The 13080-nt window shown below is 43.7% G+C and overlaps 1 protein-coding gene across 3 annotated transcripts in view; it reads right to left on the reverse strand.

Annotated features, from left to right (window-relative positions):
* Nucleotides 1-1681: 1681 nt before the first annotated feature.
* Nucleotides 1682-13080, reverse strand: part of LOC139375919 (CMP-N-acetylneuraminate-beta-1,4-galactoside alpha-2,3-sialyltransferase-like) — a 77749-nt gene continuing 66350 nt past the window's right edge. For all 3 annotated transcript variants that reach the window (XM_071117882.1, XM_071117883.1, XM_071117884.1), the window contains 3 exons: nucleotides 10355-10501; nucleotides 7469-7615; nucleotides 1682-4311 (listed from right to left, as the gene is read on the reverse strand). In XM_071117882.1, the coding sequence (XP_070973983.1) occupies nucleotides 4222-4311; nucleotides 7469-7615; nucleotides 10355-10501 (384 nt within the window). In that variant the 3' untranslated portion in view covers nucleotides 1682-4221. The remainder of the gene's footprint in view (nucleotides 4312-7468; nucleotides 7616-10354; nucleotides 10502-13080) is intronic.

The following is a 13080-nucleotide window of genomic DNA, read 5'->3' on the forward strand; positions in this document are numbered from 1 at the left end:
ATTACTCTGGGTGTTTTCATTTCATGAATGGTATTTCAAGTGTGCAGTCTCAAGACGTATGGTAGTGTTTATGCAAACAGACAATAAAATACAGCCTACATACTGTATGGCTTTGATTGCGAGGCTGTAATCCCACTATGATCATGAGCACTATTGGGGATTCTTTAAGGTTGGAAAAGCTAACGAACCAACCCTGCCACTTTGTCATAATAGTATTTTGGGGGAAATAAATATAAAGTTGTTTTTAAGGCATAAGCCTTGGTAGCGCGTCAACCACTGCAATGGTAATTAGTGAATGTTCCAGTGTTGACAGACGATACTAGGCTGCTACTATTCCAGATGTTTCTCTGTCTTTTTCTGAATGGTTCCTGTTGTGGCCATTTTAATCACAGAGGGCCGTTGGGGAATTTTAAAGAACCAACTCTTTGTAAAGTATTACATGAAATACTGACGAGGAGAATACGGTATAATTGAGAATACGGTTATATTTAGCCCTAAAGTATGTGTGAATGTCAGTGGGGTGCCAATTACAGACAGTATTGGGGGGAAAAAGCTTTCTGAAGATCGTTAGTCACACGGTCGATCCAGTATTCCCTAAAAAGTCCTAACCTTGACACTGATTACATATGGATCGAAGAGAGGGATGGGTACAAAGAGACAGCGAGGGTCAGAGACAAAAAGAGAGGACAGAGAGGCTGCTCTCCGTCATCTCAGTTGACTCTAAAGTAAAGTGAGTGAAAGACAGATGTTGTTCTCCCATCTGTGCGCGCGTGTTCTTTCCCTTCCAGCACTCTGACTTTTACCAGGAGTTTAGATTTCGGGCCTAGGGGTCACAGCCTTCCCATTCCAAGCCCATGGAGAGGAGGCGGAGTGCAGAACCTGTCGCCAGGAATAAAAGGGGAGTCTGCTGAAGGGGTGCAGGCGCCGCTGAGAGCCGGAGCATTGTTACGTATCGCCGGCAGGACAGTGAGGTCTGTGGAGTCAGAGCCATCAGTGCAGAGTTTTGGTGACCAGCAGCGCGACGGGCCGGGTGTTACTGGCACTCTTTTAACAGCAGCATGGAACAGCACCAAATGCCCTTTAAAGAGCTCCAGTTTCCCCCACTCACTATTCACTTACAGCACCAGCAGCTGTGCAGCAGTGCTTTCTCACCCCCCCTCCCGTTTGCATATATATATATATGCTAATGTACGTGTGTGGGTATTAAAGTATCACTGCAACAGTGTGTCTCCTGGTTTGGATGGGTCCCTCAGGGCCACTACAATGAAACTAGATGCTCATATGGGTTTGGCAGGTGAAGAAGAGAGAATGAGAGTGAGAGACAGCAAGAGTGCTAGAAAGGAAGTAGAGTGGATAGGGGATTGAACCATTATTTCCCCTCTCTCAGCAGGTGGGAGGGAATGAGAGGAAATCCTTCTCCACGCTTAGACCCATCCTCTTCTGTGGAGTCTATAAGCTCTTAAACAGAATAACAGACACTACGTTTCCTGTGGAGTCTAAACGCCAACAGAATAATGGACAGAGCTATAGTATGAGTGCTGCACAACAGGAAAGAACACCAGGGCCTTGTAACCCCATAAAGGCCTTACATTTGGTGCAGAGGGTTGCCTGCATACCAGAGACCACCCGTTGACAGTGTTGTGTGATCACATAAAAACAAAGAAATACACACACCATCAGCCACCTTACAAAGCGACAAAAGGGTCAACGTATTTATTAACAAGTTGCAAATATGACAGTCTCCATTTCATATAATATAGAAAAAGAAAACAGTAACACTTGTGATTTGATCTGTAACGACCTTGCCAGTGATTGATTGTTAGGGCAAGGTGATGACTGATTTTGGCCTCTCTCGTTGGATGATATGGTTTCCTGTATGATGTCATTGTCGTCTCCAGTTCTAATAAATGACATTCTGCCTACAGACCAGGCTGGGGTCAATTCTGTTTCAATTCCTGCCCATTCCAGGGTGCACATAATTCATTTTTTATTCATGAAAAAAATCCTAATTGAAAATGATTGACTACTTAACTCGTCTATATTTGATATGGAATTGACTCCAACCCTATAAACGCAGCCTGAAAGGGCCTCGCCAGGTGGCAGTGCATAGGTGAGCTGTTCTTAGTACCCTAGCAGTGAACGTCCAATGCATGGTTCCATTTCTGAAAGATCCATCCCTTCCCTCCAACCTAGATAACAAAGGCAAATTTACACAGGCAGCCCAATTGTGATCTTTTTTCACTAACTGGTCTTCTGACCAATCACATTTTTTCACAAGACAAATTAGTGGAACAAATATCAGAACTGGGCTGCCTGTGTAAAAGCAGCCTACTTTTCCCTAAATAATTTGAAGGGCCTGGATAGGTACACCAATATGGTAGGCTAGGTTAAGATTCCTCCATATTGTTTTATTTTCCCCATCGTGAACAGAAGTGAGAAAAGTTTTGTTGAGGGAGCCCAGCAAGAGAGAGCAGTGACGCCTCTCTGAAACTGGTTAGTGTTCATTACAGTACACAAAGGAAAACTATTTAAAACCTTTCGCAATAGAACACAAATTAGCATTTGGAATTTGAAGTCCAGTCAGTCTCAACATTTTAGTATGTTTTCTTCTATTTCTCGCCAAATGAACACAACCCTAATACCTTACTACTGGACAGGAAGATAAGTGGATACAGGTGTACAGTAAGTATGCACCTTCATGAAAACAGTATAAAAAAAAATTAAATACAAAAATTAAGCAACAGTCAAAATGTCATCCAAAAAAAAAGGTAGAAAGAACTAAAAAAGCTGATTATGACATTCAGTTGAAGTGTAGTTGATGAGGGAAGCAGCGGGTGAGGCTGTAAACATAGCGTGGTGTCTCATCTTGTAATACTGAGCCACCGGAGCAACACTTAAATACTGATCCGTTAATGCTGGAACTGTAACTACTAACCAAATGGGCCTTTCACTGAGAAACAGTGGACCAATAAGCTTTCACATTGTAATACCAATTTGGGTTTAATATCACAAACCAAACAGGATATAACTGAAATATGGTTTAATATTGTAATACGACTTACTACAATCTGACTGAAATATTGGACCCCTTGGGTTTTTATTGAAATACTTGACAAGTGGAGAATTATTCTGAACACTTGAGTGTGAACAGGAACACTATTCCCAGACCATTGGTTCTCTCTCTCTCTGTAATACTGATCTGTTGGGGCTTCATCTTGTGATACTTTGTCATGGTCATTAGAGCACAAAGGAAAACATAAAAAATAAAAATTTCACAACACAAAAATCTGACTGAAATATTGGACATGAATGATAATACTGACTTGGGCTTATATTAAAGGCATACTGGAAATACTAGGGTCTCAGGTTTGAGGGATATCCACTCAACAACTAATGACACCTCAGTGAGTCATTGAGGAAGCACATCGTGGCGAACTAGAACAATTGCACCAATTCTCAGCCTATTTATAAATAAATGAAACCTAAATTAAATAATCCAGGCCTCTTGTCTTGCTGGATATTAACATCGGTAATGATAATCTCAAAATGCAGGGCAGCCTCAAAAAGGCCTGCTGATATGGAAGCGATAAGGGTGAGAGACAAAGGTTTAAAAAAAGGCCTTGTGTGGGTCTGAGGTGAGATATGTACTGTATGCCGATACCCGGATGGAGGGAGGCTCGCCAATGCCCGGATGGGGGGTTGCTGCAGCTTGGTAATGATCTTTGATATTTACATTGTTTTGTGAATACATTCAGGCAGTACAGGGAGAAGGCCTCTGCTCCCCCCTTTGTAACGAGGTACGTACGTTTGGCACTGCTGTAACCATCTGTCCCTCTCTTCTGCAGATTGTCCGCCTCTACAGCCGTCCGTCAGGCCTTCCATCCATCATCATCCTCTTCCATATCACTTGTTCGTTCACGTGATTTTCAGGGGTATTGAAACGGTAAACGTGGTTGTCGGATCGTCCGTTGACTGTCCTGAAGATGTCCGATCCAGGCCTATGTCTCTCCTGACACAGGAGCCTCTGGGTCAGAAGGCAAGTATGTGCGTCTCTCCACTGAGTCGTCCGTTTAAATCTTCTCTTCATAAAAACTTAGGCAGTATACAGACCACCAGGGTCTGGGTCTGGGTCCCCCCCCCCACCACCCATCCAGGTTAATTCCCAGAATCCTCTGTTCTGTGGTTCTTTTGGAAAAAGGCAAAGCTCTGGGACAGTTAGACTCAAATGCCGTTGGTCAGGTCCGTGATGACGTTGGCCTTCACCAGCTTGCGGAGGAACTCCTTCTCCTTGGATATGTTGTGTGTCCAGGACTGGGGAGATGAAGGGGAACAAGATGAGAAACAAGAAGATTGTCAAAGATCAGTGGGGGTCAGGGTCAAAGACAAGAACCGGGTCTCAACAACCTATGAAGGAAATGTTTTTGATAAAAGAAAGAATGGAGTTTATACAAAAGATGCCTGGAATATTTCAACTTTTGAGAATCTCTTATAAAATGGGTTAAAGTTATGTATAGTAACCCTAGGTGTAAAATAGTAAATAATGTCTACATCTCATAAACTGTCAAGAGGAGTAAAACAAGGTTGCCACTATCGGCATATCCATTTATTATTGCCATGGAAATGTTAGCTGTTAAAATGAGATCCAACATATTAGGGACTAGAAATCCAGGGCTTAAAAACAAAGGTGCTTTTACTCTGATTCATGTTTTCATTTAAAACCACAAATATAATCCCTCCAAGGCCTCATATAGGATCTAGATACTTGTTCTAACCTCTCTGGATAACTGTACTATATTACATATTGGATCACAAAAAAAATGCTACTTTTGCATTACTGTGTAGTTGACCAATAAAATGGTCTGGCGGTGATGTGGACATAATCGGTATGCAAATCCCCAAAGAAAGAAATTCTCACTCCAATACATTTTAATAGAAAGTTGCCAAAAATAGATACGATCTTGCTACCATGAAAAGGAAAATACCTGTATTTGTGGAAAAATCACCCTGATGAACTCTTTAGTCATATCACAGTTTACCTATTTGCTTATGGTTTTGTCAACACCTAGCAACCTGCTTTTTAAATTATATGAGAAAAAAATATTACATTTTATTTGGAATGGCAAGCCAGACAAAATTAAAAGGGCCTATTTATAAAATGAATATGAATTCAGTGGGTAGAAATGATTAAATATTCAAGCATTAGACCTCTCACTAAAGGCATCAGTCACACAAATGTTATACTTAAATCTGAAATGGTTCTCCAGTAAATTAGTAAGAATGTCTCACCCCATGTTCAAGAATGGCCTATTCCCCGTAATTCAGATTACTCACTTTCAGTTATTTGAAAACAAAATCTCCAAAATATTATTCTTTTTTAAACAAGCCATAGAAAGTTGGTTGCAATTTCAGTTTAAGCCACCTGAAAACACAAAACAAATAATACAACACATAGTGGTTAAACTCAAATATACTAATTGATAAAAATAAAAATAAAAGTATAATTTTTGTAAATTATATCATAAATAGGACTGGTGGAGATATGTCATTTAGTCATATGGAAATGTCTGCTCTACCCAAATTTCCACAAAAATGGAAGAGGCAAGTGGAAGGCGGAAAAGGTAAGGAACTTGTCTGTCTGTCTGTCTTGCATTAAAGAACAGAAATGGTTAAAGAAAATGGGGATAAATAAAAACATATACCAGTTTCATTTAAGGACCAAAAAATGACAAAATAGTTGGGAATGGATGTTAAGAGATCGATGAGTTGAATGGAGCTGAAGGGTGGGACTAATAACAAGATAACCAATGTAAAACATACAGGGTCTGTAAAATCTATATAGGTTAAGCAACTATTGTGAAATAGCACAGTTACAAATAGAAATCAAACTGGATGGACATCAGAAAAAGAGGAAGGACTACAAACAAACAAAATAGAACTATTGTAAAATAGATTGTGTCTGTAAAATGTGTATATTATGTATAAACTGAAGGTAGAAGCCTAAGTGTTATTGTTTATTAGTTTACTCCAATTGGGGGAAGGGTGGTAGGGTTTGTGGGGAATAATAAAGGTGTATATTCTAAAAAAAAGTGTGTGTGTATGAATGAATGAATGAATGAATGAATGAATGAATGAATGGAGCGAGACATATATCTCCCAAAAATATATGGGGAGTTGGAAATGATGCAGACAATTACATTGATGGAAGCATCAATCTATCCGCAATATTAAAGCTGATCCACCCCCCAATTAAAATAAATAAATAAAAGTGATAAAAGTGCGTTTGTATCGAGTGCGTGTGTCTGTTTGTGTGAGAGTGGAGCCACATTGGGTCAGTTTCCTTCCCCACTGTGCTCCGGGCCCGCAGTCTAGTCAGCAGTGTGTAACTAGAGTCCGGTATTCCTGTGGGAGGCTCTAGGGCCTGAGAGTGGGAGGACCTGGCTGGGTTAGGCTGAACCCGGGCCCCAGAGCCCTGCCTGGGTCCTGGCTGTGGGGCCGAGCCTCTCCTGAGAGCCACTGGCCTGTCTGGATTGGCCTGGCCCTGACTCTGTGACGGATCACACTCATATACAGAACCACACGGATCCATGGCTAGGGTTTCACTGCTTTACTACAGGGAGCAGGGCCGGGAGTGCCATGTGAGCAGTAACACCAGGGTGTGTGTGTGTCTTCAGGCCTCGCGGTCTGGGATGACGAGCTAGGTCAGAGAGAGGATGACGAGGATAACAACCTCCTCTCTTTGACATGCTGGCATCTACAGAACACATACGAATGGTGTGTACAGACATACTGAACAGTGTGGCATTCTACAGTCACTCCTATTCGGTCCCTTCACACCGACATACAGAAAGTTGAAGCACCTGGATCCATCCTGAGCTTAAGCCGAGTAGCCCTGTTTTATGAGGGGACTGGTTCAAGTCCGACAGTGAGTAAGGATACTACTGCATCTCACACCCCCTGAGGTGACCTCAGCATATTACCACCAGTGGAAGGACATGACATGAGGGAGCGGAAGTCTTTCAGTGTTCCAATGGCGATAGACCTACTAGATGAGGTTTCCATTGATTACATGAAAATAGTTTATTGGGAGTTCAGACAAAAGTTATCATTCTGAGTTCATACGTCAGCTGCCCTCTGTGACATCTGGCATAATAGAACACAGAGGCAGTCAGGAGTGGAGGATTAAAAGGCTCCATCTTGGGGTCATTTATTTGGTCCTAGTTGGAAGGGAGGAGGGGGATGAGAGAGCCAATCAAAAAAGGCACAGGGGGGAGCCAATATTAGCCTAATAGGTCTAGGGGGGAGCCAATATAGTCTCTCTAATCTGCACTTTCCTGAAAACAATATGGTGGGTTTGTCTACTGAGAATGCATTTTCACTTTTCTAGTTCTTTGACACATGTAGACAAGGAGAGGAAACACCACTCTAAGACCCATTTCCAGTGGATTTGAATGCAACAAAAAACAGGCACCTCTTTGATGGCGGACATCTTGACCGTCTCGTAGTAGTGCAAGGGCGCGTGGGGCGTGTTCATGTCGTAGCCGAAGCCGGCCACCGCCACCTCGTCACAGTTATGCAGGGCCATCGTTATGGCGACCGTACCCAGGGTTGGAATGTTCTGAAGAGGGAAAAGCACGAAAAGGCCATGTCACTTCTTTATAGTGTGTCGTACAGACAGCTGCCAAAATAAAGGAAAGTCTTAAGGAAATGAGGGATACAAAGTATATTAAAAACAGGTGCTTCCACACAGGTCTGGTTCCTGAGTTAATTAAGCAATTTACATCCCATCATGCTAAGGGTCACGTATAAAAACACTCAGTCGCCCATGATTTTTGCTACCATTATTTGTGTGACTGTCCTTGTCTATCAGTGCTTTGTTACAAGTCCTGTAACAAGTCCGGTGCCTCCGGAGGCATGTAGAGGCCAAATGCTGTACGGCCAATGCAGACGTCGGGATTGACCATGCAGCGCCTTTCATTCACCAAACCTCAACCCAATTTGAACACGGGAAAATGGAAAATTCTGGAGGGGCGCCTGAGACAGCATTTTCCAACAAAACACCAAATTATGGAATTTCTCAAGGAAGAAAAGTGTCACACCCCGTCGATAGAGTTCCAGACACTGGTAGAATCTATGCCAAGGCGCTTTGAAGGTTTTCAGGCTCGTGATGGCCCAACGCCCTATTCAGACACTATGTTGGTGTTTCCTTTATTTTGGCGTTTACCTGTATATTGTATCTTATGTTGGGGTGCATTATAGTAACACAACATTATTATTAGGGGAGATGAGAGTGTAAACAAGCCAACACCCTTTCCTCTAACAGTGGTATGTAGTAAAAGCAAGCATTGAAAATGTCTATATTAACGTCATGTTTCTTTACTGCCACTATCTTGGCCCTAGTCTATGACCGGTATGCACCACCCCACCTTTCCTCGTGTTCATGGCTTCGTCCTGGGCCGGAGTTGTTAACTCGTCCTGAGCTGAGAGTGATTAACAACTTGCTTAAACAGACGCACCCGCACAATGACACAGCGGTTTGAGAGGGCAGACCTCCACTTCCTCAAACCCTAGGGCCTAATGGGGAGGAGATGGGGGGGCTCTAAACCATTACCTTGATTTTCAAGCCCTAAGGGTGGGTGTAGCTTAAGCCCCCCCCCTGCTGCGTGAACCTGCAAACACACATATCATACAAACACACCGCACTAATCAGGGGAAAGGCGGGCATTTTAGGGGAAGGATGTGTCAGGCTGTATCCCGTCTTGATCAGTATTATATATGAGACAAGTCCCCCCAACACCAGGGCAACTCACATGTTCCACACATGTTCCTCCTGTACACCAAAGTTCGGCCAGGGGTGTCCTGGTGGTCACCCCTTCAGGGTAGAAGGCTGTACACACTCCTTGTACCCCTTCCCATCCTTCTAATGCCTGTTGAAGCATGTTCCCTACCCCCTGCACTCCTATGTAGAACTTCATCAGCCTCTCAAGCTAGTCTGCTGCATAGTTCCAGTCCAGGAGGGGTGACAGCATCTGCTGGTCTTTATCTAACCTATTCCCTTTGATCAAACAGCCATAGTCCTGGTAAATCAGGTAAGTGGCCTCATGAAGCCAATCAATGCGTTTGATTGATTAGTTACGTGCCAAGGAGAGAAGAAAAGCAGCAGAGCCTGTGGCAGTCCAGAATCTAAAGTCTCATCTGATAACTCCTCATTTTGGTTTTGAGGGGGTTAATGAGGTAATACGCCCAAAGCTTAATTTTACCTCCATAAATCTCTCCTTTTCATCGAGAGCAGGGGTCTGCAACGTGTGGCTCTGGAGCCTTATGTGGCTCTTTAGTTACCCCTTTGTGGCTCCATGACAAACTATTCAACACAATTCTGTTTCCTTTAGTTTGAAATGCGGTCAGGTGCCCAATGTCTCTGTCTCGCTCTCTGAATCATGAGGTTCATTCAATGCAGCTACTAGAGCACAAGGTATTTGTAATCATTTGAAGAAATGTCTCTTGTCACTTGGGTTCCGGACCCTTGATCTAGAGAGATGTTTGCAGAGTTGTTATAACAATTTAATTTCCTGTGATGGCATGGCAAGGTGCTGCCTTGCAGCGGTTGTCATAGGAACAGGGGTTCTATTGGCAGCGAGGTTTGAGTTTGGGGCCTGAAGTGTGTCAAACACACTTTGGTTATGACCGTGCAGTCGGTCATCAACTCCCGGGCTGCATATGGGTTGTGTACCATTTTGTAGCATGTGTGTGAGAGTGTGTGAATGTTTGAAAGAAGGATTGTCAGGGTGTGCCTGTGTGTGTATTCTTGAACTTAATATACATGGGTGTGAGTAAGAGTCTATGCACTCTTGTAGGGAAAGGGGGATACCTAGTCAGTTGTACAACTGAATGCATTCAACTGAATGTGTCTTCCGCATTTAACCCAACCCCTCTGAATCAGAGAGGTGCGGGGGGCTCCCTTAATCAACATCCTCGCCTTCGGCGCCCGGGGAACAGTGGGTTAACTGCCTTGCTCAGGGGCAGAACGACAGATTTTTACCTCGTCAGCTCAGGGATTTGATCCAGCAACCTTTCGGTTACTGGCCCAACGCTCCTAACCGCCAGGCTAACTGCCTCCCCAGGTACTGCTTGCATGAATGCATGTCTGCATATGTGTTTGCATGTAGACTGCAAACCGAGTTTATCCACCATAAACCAGGTGACGGACATCATACTTTCCTCAAACGTCTACATAGCACCGTAGATGGGTTCTGCCAACATTCTGATGGTTCATCTCAGAACATTCCAATGCAGAAATTGTTAGATACATTTATATTTCTATCCAACTAGAGCGGGTTTCTGTCTGAGTGTCACTCACCCCTTTCCCCATGAGGCCGTTGTTGAGTGGCAGGCCGATGAACTGGAAGGCAGCCTCCTGGATGAAGTAGGGGTTGAGGATGCGCATCTCTGTGGGCTTCTTCGGGACGTAACGGGCCACTGACTTCCAGAAGCCCTCTGTACCATGCTAAGAGAGAGGGAGAAGAGGAGATTGTGAGTTTCAGGAGGCATTGAAAGTAACAATTTTCATTCAATTTATCATTTTGGGGGTAAAAAAGGAGTACTTCTAAGTATGAGGTAGACAGAGATTTAAACAAAGAGATTATCTTCAATAACATTGACATAAAACCACAGGTCACGTCACCCAGAGAGGCCCACCTCCAAACTGTCTCCCTACATTGATTGGGAGAATGGCTCTGAGCCTTGGGGGTAACATGGAGGAAGGCCAATCTTGGTCATTAAATGTCACCCTTTTTACCTACCGTAGGGGGGGCTCAGGGATTATTCCCACAGATGTGTACATCGAGACCCAAACTGACACCAAAAATGCTAATCAAAGATCTTCATTGGCAGATTTCATTATCGTGGGGGACCTTAACTTCTTTGGGAACCGTGAGAGCTAGCTGCGTTCCTTTTCATTTCTAAAGACAAAGGAATTGTCCAGTTGAAACATTAGGATGTTTTTAACATACATCTTCAATAAAGATTGATTCTATATATCGTTTGACATGTTTCGTCTGAACTAATTGCTAGCGCACTGTGCATTTGGATTACTGGGCTAAACGCGCAAACAGAAAGGAGGTGTTTGGACATAAATTATGGATTTTATCGAACAAAACAAACATCTATTGTGGAACTGGGATTCCTGGGAGTGCTTTCTGGTTGGAACATCAATGAATACTCCAACTCAGTTACTGGATTCATAAAAAAATAAGACATAGGATGTGATATCAATGGCATCTTTCAATTTTTTCTCTCCCAAATCAAAAAAATGTGGATTGATGGCAGCCTTGTCGGGAAACTGAAGGAGACATGCTGCTTATAAACAGGGCAAGATGAGCAGGGACAATAGTATGGTTACACAGCACAAATACAACCTACGCACATTGATCAAGGTGGCGAGACATCCCTTTAGGGACAAAGTGGAGGAACACTTCAGCGGGTTGGACACGAGGCGTATGTGGCACGGCTAAGTATCATGGATTACAAAAAGAAAGCCAGCCACGTAGCGGACACCAATGCTGCCCTACTGGACGAGCTACAGTAAACACCGTTTTCTCACACTTCAAGCATATGACTGAGCTACTGAGGAGTGTCCCGGAGGACAACGAGGGCTACATTCTTACGATCTCCACGGAGTTTGTTTGTAAGTCATTCAAGCGTGTTAATCCTCGTAAGGCTGACGGCTCATTGTCTGACTTCATATGCTCTAGAATGCCAAAACATACTTCACTCAAGGCACATCTAAAGCCAGAAAATGAACATTCAAATCTGATTAGTACATTTAAAAAAAAAAAAATGATACCTTCCAAATCCACAAAAATATTTTAAAACGTTAGCCAAGTAGCTACGGCTAGCCCTAGTCCTCTGTATGTCGACATCCCTCATCAGGCATCATCAGGCGTGATGTCCCACACAAATTACAGTAGCTTTCTGACACAAACACTGGCTGACACTTGCCTGACTGCTTGCCTGACTGACTGACTACCTGGCACAAAGGGGTCAGCAGATGTAAATGAGAATCACCTGTTCAAATAGTCCTGCCCTGCCGCCTTTGATATTGGGAGGGGGGGGGGGGGGGGGGTGGCAATGAGAGAGGCAGTTGGGTGGCTTTGAGCAGCGTGTTTTCAACCAGGGGCCTCCGCCTCCTCGGCAAGCCGTGGCAGGAAAACCTAATCTCTCCTGTCAACATACTGCTTGTGTTTGGGGATCTGTTTAGCAGGAAGCGCTGCAGAAGCTGTAAGTAATGCTTTTTATTGTGGAGAGCAGGGACGGAGCCGACTCAAATACACCGTACAGCCAAGAGTGTCACGTATGACGTAGGAGTCAGACAAATGAGTAATAAGAGAAAGTTCAGAAAGATACATCCAAGAGGACAGCTAATTAGCAGGTAACAGCACTGCTTTTCAATGCACACAGATCATTTCCAATGAAGCTACTAGGCCTATAAACATCAGATTAGATTTGAATTATTGAATTAAGTTCTATCACTCAGAAGCCAGAGAACAGTCTCTGAACAGGCCCCTGGGGGACAGGAAGTGATTTCCCCTGCGCTGTGACCCTTGGACCAGTCAGTCAGGAGAAACTCAACTGATGGTCTGTTTGAAAAGATAAAACAGGAAGCTGCAGATTGATCCTGTCCTACTCGCTCACACGCCATACTAAACCTGAGTCAACCATACTTACACACAGATGAATGTGTGTGCACATACACGCGGACGCACACACTGGGGTGAGCAGGAGTGTGTATGGCTTGTTGGGCGATGGCAGTGAGGAAATGGCTGTTTCCCTTCTCTCACGGCAGGTTTTTGGTTAAATTAGTCTAGATTATTAGATTGAAGTGTGTGCACGAGGCTGTGCCCTGACGCTGGCACCTGTTAAAACAGCCCTTAATTGGAAAGGTAATTGTTTGCATAGCAGGGAGAGAGAATGGGAGTACGTTTAAGATTTCTCATCCAGACAAGGGCCTCAGATCTGGCCAAACTACCTCAGTTCCACCAGTGTTGACCTTGGTTTACCAGGTTACCATTTTTCAATGCCTAACAA

Source organism: Oncorhynchus clarkii, chromosome 20, assembly GCF_045791955.1.
Source record: "Oncorhynchus clarkii lewisi isolate Uvic-CL-2024 chromosome 20, UVic_Ocla_1.0, whole genome shotgun sequence".
NCBI lineage: Eukaryota > Metazoa > Chordata > Actinopteri > Salmoniformes > Salmonidae > Oncorhynchus > Oncorhynchus clarkii.